Source organism: Caretta caretta, chromosome 10, assembly GCF_965140235.1.
Source record: "Caretta caretta isolate rCarCar2 chromosome 10, rCarCar1.hap1, whole genome shotgun sequence".
In the NCBI taxonomy this organism is placed as follows: Eukaryota; Metazoa; Chordata; order Testudines; family Cheloniidae; genus Caretta; species Caretta caretta.
In genome coordinates, this window is record NC_134215.1 from 38,991,753 (window position 1) to 39,018,219 (window position 26,467).

A 26,467-nucleotide genomic window follows, 5' to 3' on the forward strand; every position below is an offset into this window, starting at 1 on the left:
TGGAGGCAGTGAAATGACTCTGTGAGTGACCAGCAGCTCTTTGTGATGGCAATAGATGAGGTAACACAACAAAGGCCTTTAATACAGCAGGAGCCTTGAAATATACAAGGGATTTGTTCTCCATAGGCCACACTCTCCCTCCTGGTGAGATTACCGCAGACATAAGCACGTTGAGCCCCCAAAGTATGTGCAGGGACTCTCACACATTACTGGGAGTCCCACCTCAGACCCATCAGCCCTTTAGTAACACACTGTGCATCTGATTTTTCATTAATGGATTCTGTTTTTGTAATTAATTCTTTAAGCTGTATAGCATTTCATGAAGAAAAGGAAATGATAATGGACAATTCCAATGCTACTCAGAGAGGGAGATACAAAATAAATAGCCTTCTAGAGCAGTGGTTTTCATCCTATTTTTTTGTTTTGTAGACCCCTAATTTTTTTTTTTTCAAATGGTGGTACATCCTTCTGCAATCTCAGACATACTGTGGTGTTCTAGGTGTCCACGGACTATAGATTTTGAAAACCACTGTTCTAGTGTGTTTATAGAGCCTTTAATTTCTTCTGGGGGTGAGGTTCAGACATTTACAAGTAGAAGAGAGTACCCAGTGTATTGTCAGTTCCTTAGGGTACAAACTATGGCTGCACTAGAAATGCTGCTGCAGGGTAGATACTCACTCCCGTGACAGGAAAGGTTTGCCTGTCCCTATAGTTAATCCACCTGCCCCAGAGGTGGTAGCAAGGTTGACTAAGAATTCTTTTGCTGACCTAGCACTGTCTGCCTGGCAGTTCCCGCCGCGGGTTGCTAGGAGGCGAGAAAACGCCCGGCCTTTGGGGTAGTTAGTCCCTCCGTCTGTGCCGTCCCGCCCACATCCCCTTCCACTGATTGACTTTCGCTTCTGCCCCACTCCCGGAAGTGATCCCGCCCCTGTATTGTCATGGAGAAGGGCCGCTGCCTGCGGCCCATTTGCTGGGAGAGATTCAGGTTGGAACGCGGCGGGGCTTGCGTGGGAGAGAAGTGCAGATGCCACCGGGCCGGCCCTCCGAGGGCCCCCAGGGCTCTGGTGATGGTGTCCGGAGCCCCATCCCAAGTGACCCCCCACCCCCAGGAGCTACCGCATCAACGGGGCCCCAAGGCACCCAGTGCCGGCCCCAAGCGGCCCCGCATGGGATGGTACCCCCTCTTCCCCCCCCCCCCACCCGGCGCTGAAGGCCCCATGGTCGCAATGTCAGCCCGCCCTGGGCACCCAGTGGTAGGGTTGCTGACTTTCTAATGGCAGAAAACAACACCCTAACCCTGCTCCTTCCCCAAGACCCCATCCCCCACTCACTACATCCCCCCTACCTCGGTGGCTCATTCTCTCCCACCCTCACTGATTTTCACTGGGCTGGGGCAGGGGCTTGGGGTATGTAGGGTGACCAGACAGAAAATGTGAATAATCGGGATGGGGTGTGTGGGGGGGAATAGGAGCCTATATAAGAAAAAGACCCCAAAATCAGGACATCTCGTCACCCTAGGGGTGCAGGAGGGAGTGAGGGCTCTAACAGGCGGTGCGGGCTCTGGGGTGGGGCCAGAAATGAGGGGTTCAGGGTGTGGGAGGGGGCTTTGGGCTGGGGCAGGGAGTTGGGGTGCAGGAGGGGGTGCGGGCTCTGGGGTGGGGCTGGGGATGAGTGGATTGGGGTGCAGGTGGGGGCTCCGAGCTGGGGGCATGAGGGATTTGGAGTGTGGGAGGGGGCTGCAGGTTGAGCCAGGGAGTTGGGGTGTGGGATGGGTGCTGGCTCTGCGGTGGGGCTGGGGATGAGGAGTTTGGGGTGCAGGAGGGGGCTTTGGGTTGGGGGGGCTCAGGTTGGGGCACAGGCTTAGCTCAGGCAGTTCCCGGTCAGCGGTGGAGTGGGGCTTAGGCAGGCTCCCTGCCTGTCCTGACACTGCATTGCGTGCGCCCTGGAAGCAGCCAGCAGGTCCAGCGCTAGTAGGTGGGGGTAGGGGGAGAAGGAGGTACTGTGTACTGTTCTTGCCTGCAGAGACCACCCCCCCCCCCCCCAGCTCCCATTGGCTGGAGTGCTTGAGGAGGGGGCAGTGCGTGGAGCCTTGTGTGGTCGTCTGCCCCCTGCGCCTCCGCCTAGGAGCTGGATCTGCTGGTTGCTTTCAGGGCACAGCCCAGTGCCAGGACAGGTAGGGACTAGCCTGCCTTAGATCCGCAGCACTGCCGACCAGATCTTTAACAGCCCAGTTAGCAGTGCTGACCGGAGCCACGAGGGTCCCTTTTCGACCTGGTGTTCCGGTTGAAAACTGGACACCTGGTCACCCTACCCAGTGGCCTCGTGTGCACACTCTGCCAAGCCACCCCCAGGCCCGATGGTGCCTGGGTCTAGCCCCAAGCAGCCAGCAGGGGCCCGGTCCTGACCTGAGTGCCCTGCCCAAGGCGGTACGATGACAGTGCATGGCTCTGGGGAGACCACAGGAATGATGTACTGCAAGGCTGGTCCCGACCTGTGTGCTCCGTATGTGGGCGTTGTGCTGCGATTACGGAGGCCTGGTGCCTTGCCAAGGCTGCTCCCAGCAAAGCCTATATTGGCTTCCTTGTTACTTTAATTGCCTATTCATTTCTTTAAGTAGCCTGTTGCTTGTTTTGGGGCTTTCCCGGGGGTGGGGCTTCTGCTTTAGCAAGCCTATGTTGGCTTCTTTGTGTATGTAATTGCCCATTCATTTAAATTAAGTAGCCGGTTGCTTTTCAGCTTTGTCTACACTACCCAGCTTTTAGCAACATGACTGTGTCAACACAGTCGTGTCCCTAAAATTCGGGCAGTGTTTGCCAGCTCTTTTGCTGACAACATACTTCCACCCCCAACAAGCGGCATTCGCGTTTTTGGCAGGAGAGCGCTCCTGCTATTCACACTGGCACTTGCCGCGGCAAAACATTTGTCTTTTGGGAGGGGTGGGGGTGGAGGTGTAGACATAGCCTTTGTCATTGAAGTATATGGCTTGTTTTTGGCTTGGTGGTTGGCAGTGGGCGATGCCTCCAAAATGGGATTAGGCTTGCTGTAAAAAGGCAGTGCAGCTTTTTTTATCTTGTAGACCTGGGAGCCTGAGATCAGAAGGATTCCTTCATCAAACTAGCTACCGCCTCTTGGAGAGGCAGATTAATTGCAGTGAGGAAACCCCCCCCCCCGTCCATGTAGGATTATAGAGGCCACTCCCCTGCCCCCAGAATACTGGACTCTGGTACTTCTGGGAACGGCAGCGTGGTCTTCAAAGTGGCATCCCACGTCCAGCCAAAGCCACATTTGGTTTTATCTCTGTATTGGATGGGGACAAACCTTAGAAAAGCAGTGTCTACACTACAGCTGCAGCACTGTAGTTGAGCTACTGTAGGGTAGATATAGTGAGTCAGGTGGTGAGGCCACACTGCATGCTGAGAGCAGTAGAGCCAATTGGCGTGGGCACCATGGCTGCAGATGTGGCACAAATACTGATAATTATCATTACCTGTGATTCTGCCTCTCTGAAGATGCCCTCTTCATGTCTGTAGAGAACATGGGATTATTTGCTTACATTTCAAAAATTACTTGCTGTCCAATATTCTGTGCCTCTTGAAGTGAGCCATGTCTGGGCTTTTCTGTCGTGCCCAGAGCGCCAGTCACAGAGTGATCATCAGATGTCTCATTCCCACAACTGCTCAGTTCTAGATTTCTCACATGTCAGTGGTAAGACACTTCTCCAGGCTGGAAACAATGCTCAGGCTGAGCACCACTGGTTTCTGAGGAGGCCCAATATGCCCTTTCATAGTGAAGCATCACACTTGGGGCCACAGGGCACTTTCCATTTAGCAGTCAATTCCCAGTAGTTCCCTTCCATTCCTTTACCTGCATCTGTAATGAGTCCCAACAAAACAACATAGATAGAACTGCTGCTTCCCCTATTAAATGCTGTAACATAAATGCATTGCAAACATGACTTTTTATTTCAGGGCAAATAAGAGTCTGAGACAAGCAGGTCCATTTTCACTTTACCATTAGTTCCAGGGCTACAGGCACACAACATCAGCAACAATGTACTAGAAGAATCTGTGGCCAAATTCAGCTCTGGGGTAAACATGAGCCGCTCCATTGATGTCAGAGGAGTTGCATCTTTCAGTAATAAATTTGGCTACTGGATCTTGCTTCAGGCAAAAATAATCCCTGATTAGTTCAATTGGTGCAAACCCTACCTTTCCCTTGTCTACACTTGTACTTTTGTTGGCCAGGGGTGTGAAAAAAACACACCCCTGTCTGACAGAAGTTTCACCAACAAAAGCACCAGTGTGGATAGTGCTATGTCAGCAGGAGACGCTCTCCTGTTGACATAGCTACCACCACTCATTGCGGGTAGTTTAATTATGCTGGTAGGAGAGCTCTCTCCCCTATTGGCATAGAGTGGCTACATGGGAGACCTTACAGCAATGCAGCTGCAGTGGTACAGCTGTGCCACTGTAAGGTCTGTAGTGTAGACATAGCCTTAGGAATCAGCACTGGAGCAGCTACACTGCTTGCTGGCCACTGGTTGCTTAATCATTGCTATTCCTAAGTGTAGATAATACCGTAAAAGACAGCACCATTACCGTTTTCACTGTTGCTACCATCCATGGAAGCTTAAGGGTCCCAGTTTTTTCCAGTGTAGACATAGTCCTGGATTCTGTTAGTGTGTTTGCTACTAATTCATTGCATCACTTTGGTAAAGTCCGTTAGGTCTTGTCCAACTCCACTGGAGGGAGCAACAGTTGTATTACTAGTGTAACAAGATGCTGAAGGCCACTGGCATTTTAAGCACTATGTTGTGGAGACCTGCTCTGAGCTGAGTAGATAACTTTATGCTTAAAATGCCTGTGGCTGCCTGGAATCTTACCTGTAGTATTACTCCCATAGTTGCTACCACTGCTGGAGCGGCACTACTCTTAGCAATTATGGAAAATTTTAGTGTAGTGACAGCCTTGTAGTCTGAAAAATGGCTATGCACTTAAATTGTAAGCTCCTTGGGGTAAGGACCGCCTTTTGGTTCTGCTTGTACAGCACCTAGCACAGTGGGGATCCTGCTCCCAAGGCGTGTACAGGGTACCACAATACAAACAATTCATAACTAATAAGAATAGTACAGATCTGGTGATGGAAAGTTTCACTTATCAAAAATCCCCTAATTTGCAAAAGTATTTTGAAATCTGTCTACTTTAGATTGAATTGTTATGTGCGTGAGGAGATAAACTCTCACACAATTACACTTATTTACTGTTTACTGATTAATAATAAATATATATTAATAATTAGCTCTTATATAGTGAATTTCATTTACTTTGTATTATTCCAGCCTTTTATATTTCTATAGAAAGAAAATATAGAGTTACAATAAAAATAAATTGCTGCATTATAGAAATAGTTTGTTTGTTGGTTGCATCTTTAAATGAACTGTCATAATCCTTCAAACTAAATCTAAAAAAATAAAAGACAAGATCGTTCATGATCTGCAGAGATTTTTTTTTTAAAAGTGTACTGAATACAGTTTTCTACTGGGAGTTGTTATTGAGTGTCCTTTCTGTGCAATACTCATAGCTTGTGAAAATGGCAGAAGGTTTTCAAAGCAATCAGCAACCACTCCTACATAGAGTGAACCTTGGAAATGGATTTTTGGAGAATACTTATGTCCACTTATACGAAACAGACATTCAATCTCCAGGTACAGAGCCTGACCCATAAAATGATGGTCTTGATTGTAGAACGGGGAGGTGCTAGATCAAGCAAGGCTGTTTTGTGAAATCAACCATCACGAAAGGAGAAGATATGGTAAAGAAATTAAGCAAAGTATTTCTTAGCTGGAAACTGATTCTAATATCTCAGGTAGGTGAATACCAGTATTTTAAAAAATATAACAAATTATCTTTGTCTTCACTGGAAAAAATTGGTGTGTTTTTACATTGAGATAACTAACTCAAGTTAGTGATACTGATGTCAAATTCTAGTGGAGACAAGGCACTGTAGTTTTTACTTTTATTTAGCTAGTCAAGGTCAACCCCAGATATAGGGTATTGCGGTAACAACTACCTGTGCCTTAGCTCCTCAATGTAAAATCCTTGTGAAGATATCTTGAGTTAGCTATCTTGATTTAAAAACACATAATTTTTGCTGTGGTGACATAGCCACAATAATATATGTGTAAGTTACATGGCTGTCTTGGGTGCAGACTGAGGGTCATCAAACACACTGATGATTTCTAACTTCCTTGTGTGACAAAGTCAGGCTGGATGGCTGCAAGAGGGTTGTCCTGTTGGGTTCTGGGAAGTGGGTAGGCACCAGCCCACCCACGGCTAAAGGCCCCTCCCCCAGCCTAATGCGAGGGCCCACTGAGCCCGGGACTCAATGGGGGACAACAGAAGAAAAAACAAGGGCACATGTGAAGGTCAAAGGGTCAAAAGTAGGGAATCTGAAGGCGACACTGAGCAGAGAACCCCAGACAGTGCCCACTGCTCCTAAAAGCATCCAGGGAGCCAGGGAACACCGCCCAGAGGAACTCTGCGTGAATGCGTGAACAGATGAAAGAACGAAAACATGCCCCACAGTTGCAGGCCCCCCCCGGCCAATCAGCCAACCTCCTCTCCCTGGTGTTATAGATGGCCACTTTAGCCATCGCTAGGAGAAGGTTGATGAGGAGGTTGCAAGAGGGTAGTGAAAGGGTTGCATATTAGCTCTAGGATGATAAACGCCCTTTTTCCTACAAGCTGAGAAGGGGATAGCTCAGGTCAGTTGGGGACCCCTGAATCCAATGAAGGAATGCCTGAGACCTTTTAAAACCCCCTCCTCTGGGGAGAGAGACAAGCTGCTGCGAGGCTTGTGGCAACAGGGAAATACTGTAGGCTTCTCCAGGGTGAGAGGCAGCTCTCCATCCCATAGAGGAAACAGCCAAAGCTGAGTATCTGCTAGGGGAAGGACCGACACCCCAGGGCAAACAGGACAACACCCCACCCCAGCAAGGGGGCAGGGAAAAGTATCCCCCTTTGTTTTTCTGTTTGTGTGTTTGTTTCCTCTTTGTTTGGTGGAGGTCTACCCTGAAAATATGGACAAGTAAGCACAGAGGGGAAGACAAACACTGTCCAAGTGGGGCTGATTTACCCCAGGCCCTACCACTGCTAGAGGGGGAAGTGCTAAGTGTGGCGAGATGGAGGAAATGCCTTGCCACACTTGCTGAAAGTAGAGAAAAATTCAAGGAAAAGTCTCTGAAATAATATTAACATATATAAATTCTCTGGCGTTCACTAAAGCCTGAGAGACTCTCACCTGTTCTGGCTGTTGCATTCTTCAAGGTGAAGAGGTTCTGAAAGGTTCCTAAGTAAAGGATGTTTAATTGACCCGGGGCTGATATGTTTCTCCTCTGTTTTCAGAGCTGTATATGCATCTCCTGGTAATGCCTCAGGTTGCAACCATACCTGTTGGCAATATCAGCTTTTTCCTTTTTTTCCAGCCTCCAGTGTCTTCAGGATGAATGTTGGTGTAATTGGGAGGATCCGTCTGAGCCCACAAGGGGGGCTGGATCTCCGTCTAGTTATTACTTCCTGGTCAGGAAAGGCCATGTCTGTAACCTCTGCTGGGGAAGGGGTTGCCTTTAGGTATGGTGGAGTCAATGCTTTGCCTTCTCTTTTCTCCAGCCTGCTCTCTTTCATCATGCCAGTTGTCTGCTGGGCCTGTTGCGGTGGCACTCTATTACACTGGACAGGGAGCCAGAGGAACACAAGATCCGTCTGTGTCACCAACAGTGCTGAATTGGGATATTTGGGTGCAGGAATGATCTTTGCCACCTGGTCTCTGGAGGAAGGGAAAAATAAATTCTTCCATCTCTGGCAGCCCCCTGCGGGTCGGTGGGACAATAAATCTTTGTTTCTGGCAGACTGTGACCATTCCCCTATTCTGCAGTTCTTCACCTTGCTGCCACTCTCAACTGCTGTTGTACCTTCAGGATCCAATATTCCATGTGTCTCGTAAAGGGGCCTTCACTTTCAAAATTCTTTTCCTGTTTCACTAGCTTAGATCCAGAAAAGATTGTCACACAGTGGGTCAATGTTGTGCTCTTTTTAATAAGCTGACTCTTACCTTCACAATACTTCCAGCCCACTCACTTTGGGGAGCCAGAGTTTAAGCCTGACATTAGAACTCCACTCTCATGCTCGAGGACTTGGCTCATTGCATTATAATTATTTTTTTCTTTTCCCACAGGTTCTCATTAACTGAGACATGGGTTCCCAAAGCTGTGACAGCAAAGTTCCCATCACTGTTATGAATGGTCCCACAAACAATTGCCCCTTGCTCTTTCCCTGTCTGTGCTTCGTTTCCAGGAGCTTTTTCATGGTAGAGCCTCAACATGAGCTGTCTTCACCAAGACCCCGGAGATACTGATGAGTGTATTCTCCAAAGGCATGAATGTGACCCTCATGACCTTTGGAGAGTTGGATACCAGGAAGTGGCACTTTCTGACTGGTGACAGGAGTGACCCTCTATCTCTCTGACTATCGATTACCTCTTTGGGGAGCTGTTGACTGAGAAGAGATTAGCAGCTGGTGAGTTTGGAGACTTGGACAGAGCACCAAAGAACTCAAAATAGTTTAACTGTTCCAGCACTGAACCACTTGTCTGACTCCCACCCAGCAAATGTTCCTGTTTAATATGACTGAGTCCAGCAGACATTCCATTACTAACAGAATATGCACTCCTACTTGCAAATGCAAAGGGGACACACATTATTTTCAGAACTCCTTGTCATGTGTATATAGGGCTTAGGTATGTGTAGTACACTGGGTCAGAGAAAAGAGCAGGGAGATGGGTCCAAGCCACAAAATTTGAATCTAGATTTCAAACACTCCAAAATTTGGGCTAGGGTGCCTCACTGGGGTTTTGGCTGAGCCCATTATAAGGGTAGGGGCCATTTGTACATTTCAGATCCATAGCTGGCATTCAAATTTTTATCACCCCCAAAACACTTGTTTGGTGTTCTGATCAAAGATTTTGATTTGCAATCACCTGTAATTTTGAAAAGACTGTAATTCAAAGCCCTCTCTGATGGACTGCAACCTTCTCTTGGTGGAGAGGCTTGTGTGGGCTAAAGAACCACAGTGCTGTGTTGTCCGGACCTTTCATATTCCTGGTAGGGTCACCCTTGGCAAGCAGATCTGAGGTGAGGCTCCTGACTAACTGTGGTCCAAACTTCACAGGACTCCAGTGATGGATCAGGCATATAAGAGGACCTTCTAGTACTCTGTGGCTGTGTAGACGGATGAGGGCTACAGCAGGAGGGAGGTCCCTGGTTGTCTTGGATCCTCTTGCCACTGAGTCAGGGTTTTCCTTCTGTCAAGTTTTGTGTGGTTACTGCCTGCACATCAGTTTCCCCATGCTAAAAGATTTCACATGCAGGCTTCTGCCAAAGGGCTCACACCTGCCCAAAGCCCTGTGGTGGTGAAGACAGGAGCAGTGATCTCTGGGAGTCTTCAGTCACAAATCTGCACACAGGCGGCAGCCATGTAATGGTCATCTTCTGTTTGGATGAGACAGAAGTGCATTTCGGCAGCAGTGGCTGTGACTGAGCAGGTCTTTTCAGGATCCTCTCTGCTCACCCCAAATGGGGAGGGGGCTAAAAAAGGTGCCCTAAACATAGGCTGTCTCATACTCTTACAACTGGATGGTCGCATCCAGTGGAATCGCTCAACTCCGTGGCCGAAACAAGAGATACAAGACAATGAAATTCGCCACCTGGAATGTCCGCACCCTTATGGACTCTCAGCACAATGAATGCGCAGAAAGAAAAACTACCATAATTGCCAGAGAGCTGGCAAGACTCAACATTGACATTGCAGCTCTTAGTGAGACCCGCCAGGCTGATGAGGGTCAATTAAAAGAGGATGGAGGTGGCTACACCTTCTTTTGGAAAGGAAAACCACCTGAAGAGAGACGCATTCACGGGATTGACTTTGCCATCAAAAATAAGATTACTAGTCAGCTTTTGGAACTTCCTGTGGGGATCAGTGAGTGTCTCATGACTCTTCGGCTCAAGCTCTGCAACAATCAATATGCTACGGTCATCAGTGCATACACCCCAACACTCGATGGGGAAGACAACAAGGAGCAGTTTTATAGCACTCTCGATGCAGTCCTCACAGCCACACCTAAGGCAGATAAACTCATCCTCCTGGAAGATTTCAATGGCAGAATTGGACAGGACTGCTAACTCTGGAGTGGCACAATAGCAAAGAAGTGTTGGGAAATGTAAACACCAATGGTATTCTCCTCCCCAGCAAATGTGTGGAGCATGACCTGCTCATCACAAATACCATCTTTTGGCAGAGCAAGAAATTTAAGACCACCTGGAAACATCCTCGGTCCAAACTCTGGCGCCTCCTTGACAATGATACAGTCAGAGCCTGAGGTTACACTGACGAGCCATGAGAGGTGCAAATCATTGTTGGACAGACCATCAATTTGAGTTTGCTAATCCATGTACCTTTAGCTTGCTCACCACACCGCAAACACCCAAAGACTTAAGCGAAAGTGGTACAACATCAAAGCACTTCAAGACCAAGCCTGCTGTGAGACTTTCCAGCAACACCTGTCTGAGGAAACTCTCTAACTTGCCTGATAACATCATTTGACATTTAAGAGCACTGGGATCAATTTAAAAATAACATTCACAGTGCATGTGCTGAAACCATAGGATATTCCATTCATCTGTACCCAGACTGGCTTGACGAAAACAATAAGGAAATCCTAGCATTAATTCAACAGAAAATAAATGCATTCTGTAGCTGGAAAAATGATTCCTCTAATAAACAAAAACATGAAACCTATCACCTGCTCAAAGCCGAATTCCAAAGGAGGCTACGATGACATCAAAAACAAGTGGTGGCTAGAGAGAGCCTCTGAGATCATAGAATCATAGAATATCAGAGTTGGAAGGGACCTCTTGAGGTCATCTAGTCCAACCCCCTGCCCAGAGCAGGACCAATCCCCAACTACATCATCCCAGCCAGGGCTTTGTCAAGCCTGATCTTAAAAACTTCTAAGGAAGGGGATTCTACCACCTCCCTAGGTAACGCATTCCAGTGTTTCACCACCCTCTTAGTGAAAAAGTTTTTCCTAATATCCAATCTAAACCTCCCCCACTGCAACTTGAGACCATTACTCCTTGTCCTGTCATCTGCTATCACTGAGAATAGTCTAGATCCATCCTCTTTGGATCCACCTTTCAGGTAGTTAAAAGCAGCTATCAAATCCCCCCTCATTCTTCTCTTCTGTAGACTAAACAATCCCAGTTCCCTCAGCCTCTCCTCATAAGTCATGTGTTCCAGACCCCTAATAATTTTTGTTGCCCTTCGCTGGACTCTCTCCAATTTTTCCACATCCTTCTTGTAGTGTGGGGCCCAAAACTGGACACACTACTCCAGATGAGGCCTCACCAGTGTCGAATAGAGGGGAACGATCATGTCCCTCGAGCTGCTGGCAATGCCCCTACTTATACATCCCAAAATGCCATTGGCCTTCTTGGCAACAAGGGCACACTGTTGACTCATATCCAGCTTCTCATCCACTGTAACCCCTAGGTCCTTCTCTGCAGAACTGCTGCCTAGCCATTTGGTCCCTAGTCTGTAGCGGTGCATTGGATTCTTCCGTCCTAAGTGCAGGACTGCACTTGTCCTTGTTGAACCTCATCAGATTTCTTTTGGCCCAATCCTCCAATTTGTCTAGGTCCCTCTGTATCCTATCCCTACCCTCCAGCGTATCTACCACTCCTCCCAGTTTAGTGTTATCCACAAACTTGCTGAGGGTGCACTCCACACCATCTTCCAGATCATTAATGAAGATATTGAACAAAACCGGCCCCAGGACTGACCCTTGGGGCACTCCGCTAGATACCGGCTGCCAACTAGACATGGAGCCATTGATCACTACCCGTTGAGCCCAACGATCTAGCCAACTTTCTACCCACCTTGTAGTGCATTCATCCAGCCCATACTTCTTTAACTTGCTGACAAGAATACTGTGGGAGACCATGACAAAAGCTTTGCTAGAGTCCAGGAATAACACGTCCACTGCTTTCCCTTCATCCACAGAACCAGTTATCTCATCATAGAAGGCAATTAGATTAGTCAGGCATGACTTTCCCTTCGTGAATCCATGCTCACTGTTCTTGATCACTTTCCTCTCGTCTAAGTGCTTCAGAATTGATTCCTTGAGGAATCCAGGATTTCATAGATATGAGAAGCTTCTTTCAAGCAACAAAAGCTATATATGGGCCAAGCTCCAAAACCCCACCCTCTTATGTTCCCAGGATGGCTCCACCCTCCTCAAGGACAGTGGGGCCATTAAACAATGCTGGAAGGAGAACTTTGAGAGCGTACTAAACCGCAAATCCACAGTCTCTGAAGACACCATTGAAATCATTCCATGATGCTCAACAATGGAACTGTGACTGTATGGATCATTGTTGCAACCAAGGCTCTATAGTGACACCAAATATTTTACAAAGGAGGTCAAGTAAGGTGTCTATGACAAGCTTATAATTATGCTATCTGAATGCATGTATCATTTTGTATTTAAAGTGATAAGTATTGGCTCTATACTGTCTGTATTTCAAACTTGTGCTGTGCTTCTGGGTAACACACCAGACAATTTGGCATCAGCACCCATTAAGGACCGTCAGCTATACAAGTGACCCATTGAGAGAAGGCAGATACACCTTGTGACTCAGCAAGGGACATGCCTATGGAAAGAACTCTAAGGTTTTTCCGTGCTGGGTAGCTTGTGTTTGGAACAAAGAAGCACAAGCCACATGGCAAAAGGACTATAAAAGGCAGCTGCATCGTCTCCATTTTGTCTTCAATCCTGCTTCTTACTTCTGGAGGAACTTTGCTACAAATTGAAGCTCTGAACAAAGGACTGAATGACCTATTCAAGCTGTGAATGTACTCTAGCAACTTGATTTGAACCTGCAGTTTATTCCATCACTGCTACAAGCCTAAACCATGCCATTACTGTATGTAATTGATTCCATGTAACCAATTTTAGCTCTCATCTATATTTCTTTCTTTTTATGAATAAACCTTTAGATTTTAAAAGATTGGCAACAGCGTGATCTGTGGGTAAGATCTGACTTGTATATTGACTTGGGTCTGGGGCTTGGTCCTTTTGGGATAGGGAGAACCTTTTTTCTTTTACTGGGATATTAGTTTTCATAACCATTCGTCCCCATAAGGAGTGGTGCTGGTGGTGATACAAAGGAACTGGAGTATCTGAGGGAATTGTTTGTATAAGTTCTGGTTAGCCAGTGGAGTAAAACTGAAGTCCTCTCTGTTTTGGCTGGTGTGGCGTGCCTTAATAGTAAAGGAACTCCAGCTTTGGGTTGTCACTGCCCTGCTCTAAGCAATTTGTTCTGAATTGATACTCTCATTTGTGTTCCGCCAGAGGCTGCATTGTTGCAGGAACACCTTGCTGATCCTCCATCTTTTGAGGAAGGCTGGCATGCCATCACAAGCAAAATCACAAGACACCAGGCCCAGATGCATCCTAGTTTTTAAAGCTGGTGGAACAATACTCCAGCACAAACTTTGCCAACTCCTCGATAAAATCTGGACCTGCGAAGAAATTCCACCTGACGTTAAGAATACTAACATTGTTTCAATATTCAAGAAAGGGGACAAATCTTTGTGTGGGCACTACAGAGGTATCGCCCTCCTCTCCATCACAGTGAAGATCCTTGCCCGGATTCTTCTAAACTGCCTCCTCCCCCTTGCTGAGGAACTTATTCCCGAATCACAGTGTGACTTCAGGCCATCTCGATGCACAACTGACATGATTTTTGTGGCATGACAAATTTAGAAGAAGTGCAGAGAGCAAAACCAGGAACTGTTCATGGCACTCATCAAGGTATATGACTCTGTCGATCATGATGCCCTATGGAAGGTGCTGTGTAGGTTTGGGTGTCCACAGAAATTCATTTCCATCATCAGACTACTCTATGATGGGATGACTGTCACCATTCTGTGCAGTGGCTCAGAGACCGAACCATTTATCATTTGCACAGGTGTCAAGCAGGCCTGTGTCATTGCTCCTACACTCTTCTCTATTTACCATGCCGTGATACTGATTGTCATCCATGACCGCCTTCCTGATGGAATCGTGATTGAGTATTTTATGGATGCCCAATTCCTCAATATCTGACGTCTCCAAACAAAATCTAAGATCACAAGAATTGGCATCACTGACCTTCAGTATGCAGATGACTGTGTGTGTGTCTCTCTCTCTCTCACACACACACACACACCCCCCAACCTGCAAATTACCCTAAATCTTTTTGCAGATGCCTATCACAGCCTGGGTGTCTCTCTCAACATCGGGAAAACCAAGGTACTCTACCAGCTCTCATCTGCACAAACTACTCTTCATACTCCACAAATCACTATCAGTGGAGAACCCCTGGAAAGTGTGGACCATATTCCATACCTTGGCAGCCACCTCTCTCAAACAACTAACATGGACACAGGATCTGCTGTGCCAGCACATCCTTTGGACGACTACTCAAACGAGTCTTCAGTGATAGGGTTCTGCAGACTGGCACCAAGATCTTCGTTTACAAGGCAGCTGTCATCCCCACCCCTCTCTGTGTGTGAGACCTGAGTAACCTACAGCCCACGTCTCAAGTGGCTGGAGTGGTTCTAGCAGCACTGCATCAGGAGGATTCTCTGGGAAGAACCCTCCTGATGCCACTGTGTACGTATGCCTGACACTCACCTCCCACAGCAAGCACTACTCTCTGTTAAGTCAGGGAAGAAGGGCTCACAGAGGGGAGCGGAAGCCCTTCAAAGACATACCTTGAAAAGGAAGGCATCAACCCAACAAACTAGGAAGACTTGGCACGGAACAGAACACACTGGTGCCACACCATACACCAAGCCACAGCCCACTTTGAGGAGAACAGACGTGCTCATGAGACAGAGAAGCAACAAAGGAGGAAAGAAAGGGTGTAATACTCTAGCCAACAACTATGTCTTCTCCAAGATCACACCCGTCACTTCTGTGGAAAAAACTGCAGGGCTCTCAGCCACCTAAAACCCACCAATGAACCCCCTTGGCAGACATCATCCTCACATTGAGGGATAGCCAAAGAAGAAGAATTAAAAGTACAGTGCAGGAGGGAAAGCCCAGCAGGAAAATGTAGTTTTTAGCTCTTGATCGGGAGAAAACACATTAATTAGCCTTTTTTTTTTTTGCACTTGAGAGTGGATGGAGATGTCACCTACAAGTAAATGTTAAAATGCTATGACTATAAAAGGACAAATTCTGTCCTGATTTACTCCCTGTGGTGTAAATTAGGACAGAATTTGGCCTCACATTTCTTAACCAAAAGAAAATATCAGGGTAAAAATATCTTTTTTACTCTGTTTTGTATAGCACCTAGTACTATGGGGTCCTCGTCCATGCATGGAACTCCTGGGGGTTGTGGTAATACAAATAATAAATAATAGAAATAATAATCCAGTCAATTTTGGTTTAAACCGCGAGTCAGGAAGACTTGATTCAATCATGGATTTCTACATAAAAGTGCATTCTTGTTGGTTGTTATAACCTTACTGCATATTCTTCACAACTCAGAGATAGATGTATTTTTCATTTTTAGAAGGTACACACTATACATTTTTAAAGTGTTAAAGTGATTTATTTTGAAAACTTTTTTCAGATTAGTTTTATATCTATATCAGAAAATGAATAATTGTTTGGTTATTTCATTTACCAAAGGTAATTGAAGCAGATAGTTCACCTTCCAATGACTTCATAAATATCTCCAATTCAACAGGTTAATCGTTAGTATTTGAAGGATTTTCTTGCCATGCTGTATTAGGAGGAGAACATTACCAGACAGACATTTAAATTGTTTTATTAAAATAAAACAACAATGTTATGTATTCTGGATTTTTTTATAGCAAACATATAATATTTTAACAAAACAAGCATATGAATTTTTGAATTTAAACATTCAAGTTTTTTTTAAATCAGGTTTGTTTTTGTTAAAATTAACTAAAATAGTTAAATGAAATTAAAAAACAAAAATTAAATAGACTATGTCAGCCAGGTCAACATGAGAAACTTAAAATATTGGCTTCTGCAGCTAAATCAATCATCTTCACCTTCATTTTCCTGTTTTGTTCATAATCTGGAAAAGAAAAACAAGCTTTCCTGCTTTTTCAGGTCCCAAACGATTTCTCAGTTTGGAATGAATTAGTCTGAAGGAAGAAAATAATATTCTTTCTACACTGGCAGAAGAAGCTACTGCTGTTAAGTGAGATTATCACTTCAACAGTCTCTGAATCCAAGTGCTGAAGTGACTTTCACCAGTTCACTGGTGTGACTTTCTTTAAAACATTATCAGCAAACATATATTTCTTGAATGATTCACTCTTAACTCTGAAGTTCATTATAGTTGGCATTATGGGGGGATGATTGCTGGATGTCCATGTCATAGCCAACTCCTCCTCTTCAGCACTTAAGGTTTGACCCTGGTACCCAGTATTGAGAATATTTGCAAGAAAATAAGCTGGAGATAGTGCTTGTCCCATTCATTTTTTTTAATGCTTGTAATTTAAATCTGTTGTTGCATATTTCTCTTTGTAAGATTTCACTCAGTTCCTTCCAGATTTCAACAGTGTCAGCAATAAAACAGCTGTTTCCCTGCATTTTGTTCAAGGCTACAGAAATAGGCTTTAGGATACTCAGCATGTGTTCAACATTTCTCTTAAGCCCAATGTTGAGAACTTTTGGCTGTGACAGTGCCAGCTATTTTTTCATGATTTGGGTCACAAACGGTCATCAGCTTAGGCCAGTTCTTGATATAGTGCTCAAAACAGTCCACTACAGAGTTCCATCACACATCTTGTGGGAGAGTTAGCTTGGTTCCTCCCACTTTTTTCAGAGCAGCTGCTGCAAAGTGTTTGTTACGGAAGTATTTTGCCATTTCAACAATATTAGCCTTTATTTCTGGAACACTGAAGTCTTTGGCTAGGAGGTGCATCAAATGAGCACTGCAACTGTATGTTATTAGCTTGGGACTCTTGTCTAAATTTCTTCTCATATTGGATACATTTGCAGCATTGTCTGTGACCAAGCTGCATACTAGACATTTGAATTTTTTTTCCACAGTTTGTTATAGCTTTTACTGCTACTTCTTGTAAGTATTCTGCTGTGTGTGCATTTCCTGATGTATCAGTTGTTTTTGTAAGGAAGACATTCCCTTCTTCTTTTGTCACACAAGCACTTACAACAGGATCATTGTGGATATTGCTCCACCCATCGAGACGCGGGTTAACAATTTTACCCTCTATACCTTTTGCACACTACTCAGTTTCTCTTTCATACACTTTATGCAGCAATTTGTCTGCTACATCTGCTCTGTTGGGTCGACTGTATCCTGGTCTTAATAACTGAACCATGTTAATGAAGTGTGGGTTCTCAATCATACGGAAAGGAGAGTTTGTTGCATAAACACAAACTTATCTATGGTTGTTTCTCGATGATGGAGGCTTTTTGGTTTTTTTGGTTTTTTTTGCTGCAGGTGCTATACTGTGGCTATGTGACATACATGATGTGACTGAAACACTATCATTGGCAGATAACTCTGAAACTATAGAAAATGATGGTGATCTTGAAAGTGGATAGTCTTCAGAATCCTTTATGTTGAGGATGGATTCTCCTAAACAAAATAAGTCAATGCAGTTATTTAATTATTATTACCATACTGCTCATTTAGTATTACTCATTGCATTCACTAACACTCAGTACTACTTTAAAGATGAAATTGTAAAAGGAAGATCTGCCTATTTCAGCTATTTATTTTTTATCACAACTGCATCTAAAATGATAGTACCATAGAGTAACAACTATAATTTTTGCTCAAACATGAGAATTCAAGAATAGTCCAGAAGGAAGACAGGCAGTCCTTAAGGAAGAAGTATGAAATAAAAAAGTTTACCAACCTGAAGATCCTGCATGTTCGGACATGTTCCTTTCATCATCTTCAGTACTGCTTCCTCCTGAGAAGGAACACTTCTCATGATGATGTTTCATTAGGGCAACCAGGCCTTGCATTTCTTTGTTGCACTGTTTGCATTTTGCATGCATGCCTGTCTTACCCACAGGTAGAGGAACTTCATTGAAATATTCCCAAACTGGGTCTCTTTTACTGCCTGCTGGGAATGGTAGATCTCAAATCAATGAAGGCTACGCTCAGAAAGACCAAGACTTCTGGAATATGCTGCTCAAACAGTTTCACTTTTGTTTCTACTGCCTATCCCTCCCTTCTCACATTTATCTCCAGAATTCTCTTTGTCCAGATCTATGAATCTTCTATTCGTTGAACTTTTTGAAACTTCTCACTTCTAGAGATAGGTAAGGGATTGACTCTACACAAATTTGCAGAGGGACAATAGGGTTGAGGTCTGTTGTTTCTCACCTCCTATATATTATTTATTTAAAAACATTTTTGCTATTAACAAGCATGTTATCTCTGGAGACACAAATCCACAGTTTGAGAACTTCAAAACTGAGCATCTCTGATGGTATCTTCTAGACTAAGCACTGAGTCCCATTGGGTAGATTGAAAGATTAACCTAAATCTATACAGAAGCCCCTGGAATCCCATAAGATTGGGTCCCTAATCCATGAACTATTGGAACTCCTTTACAAAACTTTTCTTAAATATTACATGACTATATTGTCTCATACTATAGAATTAGAATTTATAATCCCTATTCCATGATGAAAAGGAGTACTTGTGGCACCTTAGAGGCTAACAAATTTATGTGAGCATAAGCTTTCGTGAGCTACAGCTCCCTTCATCGGATGCATTCCTGTAGCTCATGAAAGCTTATGCTCAAATAAATTTGTTAGTCTCTAAGGTGCCACAAGTACTCCTTTTCTTTTTGCGAATACAGACTAACACGGCTGCTACTCTGATTCCATGATGAGATATCTTTGAGCTATAATGTATCTTAATTAAAACTATCTTTAGATAGGTGTTTTTTTCTCCTAAAAAAGCATTTTATTAAAAAAAAACTGATGTAAATAAAAGAAATTGATTTTTTTTAAAGAAATCATTGATTTTTATCCACCCTGATAAAAATCATCTTCTCATGTGTTCTCTATCACAATACACAAGTTTACTAACCTAAGAAGGAGAAATTACTGAGCACAGCTGATAGAGAAAACCATTTGTAAGGTCCCTGGATGCTCAGTTAAAAGGTTTTAAAACACCTACAATTATTAAATCCCATAATACATATTGTCTGTGGTTTTCAGTGTTATGCTATTTTGAAGAGTCAGGAACATAAAGCAAAAACAAAGAGATCTAGTTGAACCAGAAGCCTCCAACTCAGCACAAGTGTTAAAGCATTTATGAAGTAGTTTGGTGAAATTGTCTGAACTGGTGGTACTGGTGGCTATACTGTATAGGCTTGAGAATCTGGTTTCTCAGAAAGCGGTAAAGAGTCCTGTGGTACCTTATAGACTAACAGACGTATAGGAGCATAAGCTTTTGTGGGTGAATACCCACTTCGTTGGATATCCAGACTAACACGGCTACTCCTCTGATACTTGTTTCTCAGAGTATGTGTACAGTGCGAAATACAACCACCAAAAAACCACTGCAGTGAGTCCGAGAGCCTAGGCCAACTGATTTGGGTTTGCAAGGCTACGCTAGGAGCTAAAAATAGCACAGTAGGCATTCCCACTCGGTCTGACATCTGAGCTTTCCATGTTTCAGAGCTCAGGCTCCAACCCAGTCCCAAACAACTGCAATTTTTAACCCTGTTAGCTTGAGTCCAAACCAGTCCATCCAGGCTCTGAGACTTGCTGTCATGGTTTGTTTTTATTTATTTTATTTTATTTTCCAGTGTAGATGTACCCTCAGAGGTTGAGAGTGCTGGTGCTTTTATGTGGATTGTGCAGCGATTGTAGGATGGAAGCAGAGTGGAAGGTAATCACTTGATGGGTGAATCAAGGCTTCATATGCATCCCAGAACTGGTGTCTGAGTAAGTGACTCTGGACTTGTCCACACTTAAAGTGCTACAGTGGCACTGCTGTGTTGCTGCAGCTGCGCCTCTGTAGCACTTCGGTGTGGACACTACCTATGTGCCAATGGGAGGGATTCTCCCATTGGCATAGTAAGTAGTCCGCCTCCCCAAGAGATGGTAGCTAGATCGATGGAAGAATTCTTCCATCAGTCTAGTGCTCCCCACACGGGTTGGCTTAATTACATTGTTTAGGGGGGTGGATTTTTCACACCCCTGAACATAGGAATTATGCCAACTTAATTTTCTAGTGTTGACCAGGCCTCTGATTATGCTCAGAGGTTATTCTGGAATCAGAGAACTAGCCTTGGATTCTCATGCCATGTCTACACTACAAGCACAACATCAGCACAGCTGCAACTATGCTGCTGTAGCACTGTAGCATTAGACACCTGCTACAGCTGCAGAAGGGGTTTTTCCATTTCTGTAATAAATCCACCCCCTCAAGAGGTGGTAGCTAGGTTGACAGAAGCATTCTTCCATTGACCTAGTGGTGTCTATACTGGGACTTTGGTCGGCTTAACTACACATTTTTCACACCTCTGAGTGATGTAGCTAGGTCAACATAAGTTTTAGATGTAGAATAGGACCAACTGTGCTTGGCAGATGGGGATGTGGGTCTCATCATTCATTCACTGAAACACCCACTATCAGCTTTTGTATATCCCAGCACTGGTATGTGGATGTGGTTGTAGGTGTGAAGAGACTATGAATTCCTGTCACTGTTTTAATCATCTTGTGAAATCACTTCAGTGGTGTCCATTGCTTTTGCAGAAGAATAAGCCATAATTGCATGTTTCATTAGGTTCTCCTTTCCATAAGCCCTGGAATGACTCTGTCACTTGGTCCCTTTCTATGTCCATGTATGAAATATACAGTGAGGGTGCTGAAGGATCTTCTCAAGCAACCTGGACCAGATGCCACTAATGTAGAGCTGGTATACCCTGCTCAAGATAGAGCCTACATCAAGGTATCCATCCTGTGATGGGTTCAGTCACAGAAACCTGTTTGGGACTGCCACCTGATGCGCCTTGACTACCTCTGAGCCTGTTTTCTCTGCTAGCTTGGGACTTCAGTACCTTGCCTTGTTTGAACCAGATATGCTTGCCTGCTGCAAACACAGATCCAAGTCTGAACCACATCCCACACAAGCTGCAGGCTTAACTGAAAACAGCTGAAGAAGTACTCCTGTCTCCAGCACTCAGATACCCAGCTTCCAATGGGGTCCAAATCCCAAATAAATCCATTTTACCCTGTATAAAGCTTATACAGGGTAAACTCATAAATTGTTCGCCCTCTATAACATTGATAGAGAGATATGCACAGCTGTTTGCTCCCCCTCCCCCTGGTATTAATACATACTCTGGGTTAATTAACAAGTTAAAAAGTAATTTTATTAAATACAAAAAGTAGGATTTAAGTGGTACCAAGTTATAATAGACAGAACAAAGTGAATTACCAAACACAATAAAATAAAACACTCAAGTCTAAGCCTAATACAGAAGGAAACTAAATGCAGGCAAATCTCACCCTCAGAGATGTTCCAATAAGCTTCTTTGACAGACTGGCCGTCTTCTAGTCTGGGCCCAATCCTTTCCCCTGGTACAGTACTTGTTCCAGCTCAGGTGGTAGCTAGGGGATTTCTCATGACTGCAGCGCCCTTTGTTCTGTTCCACCCCCTTATATAGCTTTGGCACAAGGCAGGAATCTTTTGTCTCTTTAGGTCCGCACCCCTCCTTCTAAATGGAAAAGCCCCAGGTTTAAGATGGATTTCAGTACCAGGTGACATGGTCACATATCCTGTGAGACCCCAAGCCTTCATTCTTCCCAGCCTGACTCCCAGGAAGGCTTGCAAATAAACAGAGCCATCTACAGTCAATTGTCCTAATTGATGGGAGCCATCAAGATTCCAAACCACTATTAATGGCCCACACTTTGCATAATTACAATAGGAACTCAGTTATATTTCATATTTCTAGTTTCAGATACAAGAATGATACATTTATACAAATAGTATGACCACACTCAGTAGATTATAAGCTTTGTGATGATACCTTACAAGAGACCTTTTGCATGAAGCATATTCCAGTTACATTATATTCACACTCATTAGGATATGTTCATAAAATCATCTGGAGTGCAACATCACACATCCCTCCCCTATTCCTCTGTTTTCTTCACTCCCTGTCTTTTTGAGTCTAGGTTTGGACAGACATTGAGAAGTTGCTCAGAGTTGTGGCTCTCTCAGAGCATTGCATTTTATCCACACATAAGAGACAGGTTCTTATCTAAACTCATGTGACCAATAGGAATAATAGAGATAATGAAAAGGATAACAAACCACGGGGATTAAGAACTTTCATTTCTTTAACTCTGGACAATCACTCATCAAGTTCTCCCAGCTTTAACCATCATGGCCTGCACACCACCATTATGGTCTCACATCTCAACTGCCATTCTGACTAAAGTATTATCTATGCTTGGGAATAATCCCAGCTCAGCCACTGGTAGCCAGTAATCGTGTGGCTGTACCATGTAGACAAGAGCAAACTAGAGTTGGCACTGATTGAACTAATTACAGTTTATCTCACTGATATCCAGGGGTACACACTGACTAGTTCAGTTGGTGGAAACTCCTTTAGGTCTTGGTCTACATTTAGGAGGCAGCACTGATGTATCTTCATTGATGGCTGAGCTGGAGCTATTTCTGAGTGTGAATGAGGGCTGAGAAGGACTAGACAGGACTCCCTTTGAAGATCACCACCAGTCAAATGGCTGTTGGGCAGTGGAGGGCCCTCACTTCTCCTGGGACATTATTTAATTTGGGCAAGCAAATGGCTTTTGGAAGAGCTAACTTCAAAATGTGTCTTGCTTCAGAATTTGGCCATCTTTCCACCCCTTGGCTCAGCTGGACAAAGTTAGCTAGGAGGGATCCTCCCAAACCTATCAGCTGCAGCTTGGATAAGGTTCAAGGACCAAGGTTTTTAAGGCCTGGTTTGACAAAGCCCTGGCTGGGATGATTTAATTGGGATTGGTCCTGCTTTGAGCAGGGAGTTGGACTAGATGACCTCCTGAGGTCTCTTCCAACCGTAATCTTCTATGATTCTATGACATCCTGTTGACAAGAGGATGGGACAGAGGTTGCAAGTATTGTAGAGATCAAGAAAGAAATGCAAGAAAAGTAGATTGTCCAACAGTATCTATTACCTATCCTGGAGCATGGAGCTTAAATAAGAGCATGGGGGTGTTTGGGTATGGGTTTTGGTTTAGGTCATCTCTAAATCGAATGATACTTCAAAGGCTTAAAGTATTATATTTTTACTGGAAACATATTCTAATATACTTCTCCATGTGGTAAGGATGCAGTGGGGCAACTAACTAAAAAAGGTTAAGGGGTGACTTGATCACAGTCTGTAAATACTTACATGAGGAACAAATATTTGATAATGGGCTCTTTAATCTAGCAGGCAAAAAGGTATGACATGATCCAATGGCTGGAAGCTGAAGCTAGACAAATCAGACAGGAAATAAAGTATACATTTTTATCAGTGAGGGTAATTAACCATTGGAACAATTTACCAACAGTCATGGATTCTCGATCACTGATAATTTTAAAATCAAGATTGGAGGTTTTTTCTAAAATATTTGCTTTAGGAGTTATTTTGGGAAAGTTCTATGGCTTGTGTTATACAGCAGGTCAGCCTAGATGATCACAATAGTCCCTTCTGGCCCTGGAATCTGTGAATCAATGGACTCAAGGTTTTCTGGGATGGGGAATAAAGAATTCAACTTCCTCTCCTAAATGTAAAGTCACCTTCCTCCCTGCCCAATAGTGGGAGAGAAATTTAATATCCCAGAAAGAAGGGATACTGTCCTAGTCATATCGGCTTGTCCTAGAGTGAGGACAGTCATGGGGGATGCCTTGTGGCATTAGAACCATATGATACTGGGATTCCTGCCACATAATTTGGGTCAGATGTAAATCAGAGGACATGGGGGCCATGATTCTAGCCCATGTAGTTATCAGCACTCAAATACCAGCTGTGTCAGCCAGTCATGCTCTCTTGGTTGTCAGGGTCTGTCCCATATGATGATCTCCTCAGCAGCAGAAGCCACCACAGCATTCTGCCAGGGCTGGGCACGCAGAACTGGGGCTGAGAGTGACTATGGGCCGACTTCGAACCATTCCAGCATTATCACTCACTTTAACCTGCAGGTGGTGAGAGTGGACCTAGGGTTTCAGTGTTTGGGTTTTCACATCTGACTCTTAATGCATTTTCTCATGTTTATTTCTTTGTCCCCTATAAATTATGTTCAAATGTAGCCAACTTACCATTGCTAAGTGTTAACTGAGGAAGTGCTAAGACTTGACCTAGGAATTGTACTTGTTCAGACCAGTGGTTCATCTAATCCAGTATCCTGTGCCTCACAGTGGCCAGTACCAGATGCTTCAGAGGAAGGTGCAGGAAACATATCTGAAAGCTTTGCTCTTTTCCATTCTTTCGGACTCTCAAGCCTCCCTTTAGATTGTGAGCCAATCCTTTGTCTACCTAGCTTCTGGTAGCAGAGTCTGCAGAGTCAAACAAGGCCCCTGCTCTGCATGACTCTGGAGACTCTCAGATCCTGGCGCCTCTAACTAACTGCCTCAGTTCTTTGAGTTCTAACTGATTTTTCCTGTCTCTCTCACAGCATCTCCATAAATAGCCTAATCCAGTCTGGTGCTAGCTGAAAATTGTGGATCTTCCTGGAGCAGAGAAACTCCCACCCCACAGGTTCTCAGTGAGGTTAAGAGAGAAGCCTCTGCTGAAGAAGTCCCTGGTGGCTTTCTACTGGGTTGTCAATCAGCTGGCAGGTTCCCCATATCCAAATTGAATGATCAACTACAGGTGAATGTTGTCTTAGTGGCCATTTTTCTGCATTCAGGGCCAGTGTACGATCTCTGTCACACTTGTGTAAACCCCAAGTAACTCCATCCTAGTCAATGGATTTACACTGTTGTGACTGAGCTCAGAATCTGGCTCACAGTGTATAAGCTGCACCATGCAGGCCTTTCCTATTATATGGTCTGCATTCATGGAATGCCGTGTATTCATTAAAAGGGCTGCACAAGCAGGATGAGAGATGGTATACAAGCAGTTTAAGTAAAAATTCTTTACCGCTTGATGGCCTAGTGAGTAAAATATTGTGCTGTTTTGTAAAAGGCCTGAATTGGGGAGGAATATATTGTCTGTTTCTTGAGCAGGCTGAAACTAGGGGTGTTGTGAAGATGGTGCTTAAGAGAGGGTGGAGGTGCGACGGGCGACCTCACTCAGGCCAGCTCAGGTGTATGCTGCTGGAGCATAGTCAGGAAGACTTGGGACAACACATGCAGGAAGCATCTGATTGAAATGGGGTAAAAGAGATTAAATAGCCCAAAGCGTAACACATTTGTCCCATTCAGCCAAACTAGCTGTTTCCATAGGCTGGGGTTCTCAAAGGAACCACAGGGAGTTAAGTGCTAGAGCTGGGTGGGAAATGGTTTTCCCATCTCTAGAGGGGGACCTAGAGGAGTGGGATAATAAGGAAGCCCTCCTTTTGCAATACGTAAATGATCTGTTAATTGCCACTGTGGGCTTAACCCCTTGCCTTAAAGCCACTGTGCGTCTCCTGAATTTTGTGGGACTCCAAGGATATCAGGTAGCACAAAGTAGGCTCAGATTGTTCTCCCGCAGGTACAGTACCTCGGGTTCTACATACGGCAGGGGGAACGCCAGCTTTCAAATAAAAGGAAGAAAGCCATATGCCAAGTTCCTATCCCGAGTAATCGCAAGCGGCTCAGAGCATTTCTGGAAATGGCAGGCTTCTATAGGATATGAATCCCAGAGTTTGGACTATGGGCTAGACCCCTGTACAACTGTGTAAAAGGAGCAGACCATGACCCCTTTCATTGAACCCCAGAGGCTGATAGGGCATTTAAAATCCTAAAAAAAAAAAGCTAATGAAAGCCCCGGCTCTAGGTCTGCCAGATCTCTCCAAACCATTTCAGTTGTATGTACATGAATGAAAGGGGGTGGCTCTGGGAGTACTCACACAGCTGCTAGGGGCATGGAAACATCCGGTGGCATATTTTTCTAAACAACTGGACCAAGTAGCCAAGGGCTGGCCAGTGTGCCTGCAGGCAGTGGCAGCCACCGCCCTGACCCTGGCAAAAGCAGAGAAACTGACACTAGGGGGAACAATACAGGTTTTTACACCACACATGGTACGTGCTTTACTGGATGGTAAGGGCGGCCTCTGGCTCACACAAGCGCGTATAGCAAGGTACCAAGCAAAGCTCTTAAAGAACCCTGAGATCATGCTGCAGCCTTGT

At 44.6% G+C, this 26,467-nt stretch overlaps 1 protein-coding gene across 7 annotated transcripts in view; it reads left to right on the forward strand.

The window, feature by feature from the left end:
- Positions 1-894: 894 nt before the first annotated feature.
- The window catches only part of CCDC78 (coiled-coil domain containing 78), a 213,124-nt gene continuing 187,551 nt past the window's right edge, over positions 895-26,467 (forward strand). Inside the window, exons 1-4 of one of the 7 annotated variants that reach the window (XM_075132909.1) lie at positions 921-985; positions 5,745-5,865; positions 7,484-8,573; positions 24,808-25,004. In XM_075132909.1, coding sequence (XP_074989010.1) covers positions 24,991-25,004 — 14 coding nt within the window. In that variant the 5' untranslated portion in view covers positions 921-985; positions 5,745-5,865; positions 7,484-8,573; positions 24,808-24,990. Of the gene's footprint in view, positions 986-5,489; positions 5,866-7,483; positions 8,574-19,940; positions 20,024-24,807; positions 25,005-26,467 lie in introns of those variants that run through there. The other 6 variants (XM_048865699.2, XM_075132911.1, XM_075132910.1 and 3 more) reach the window with 6 other exon arrangements.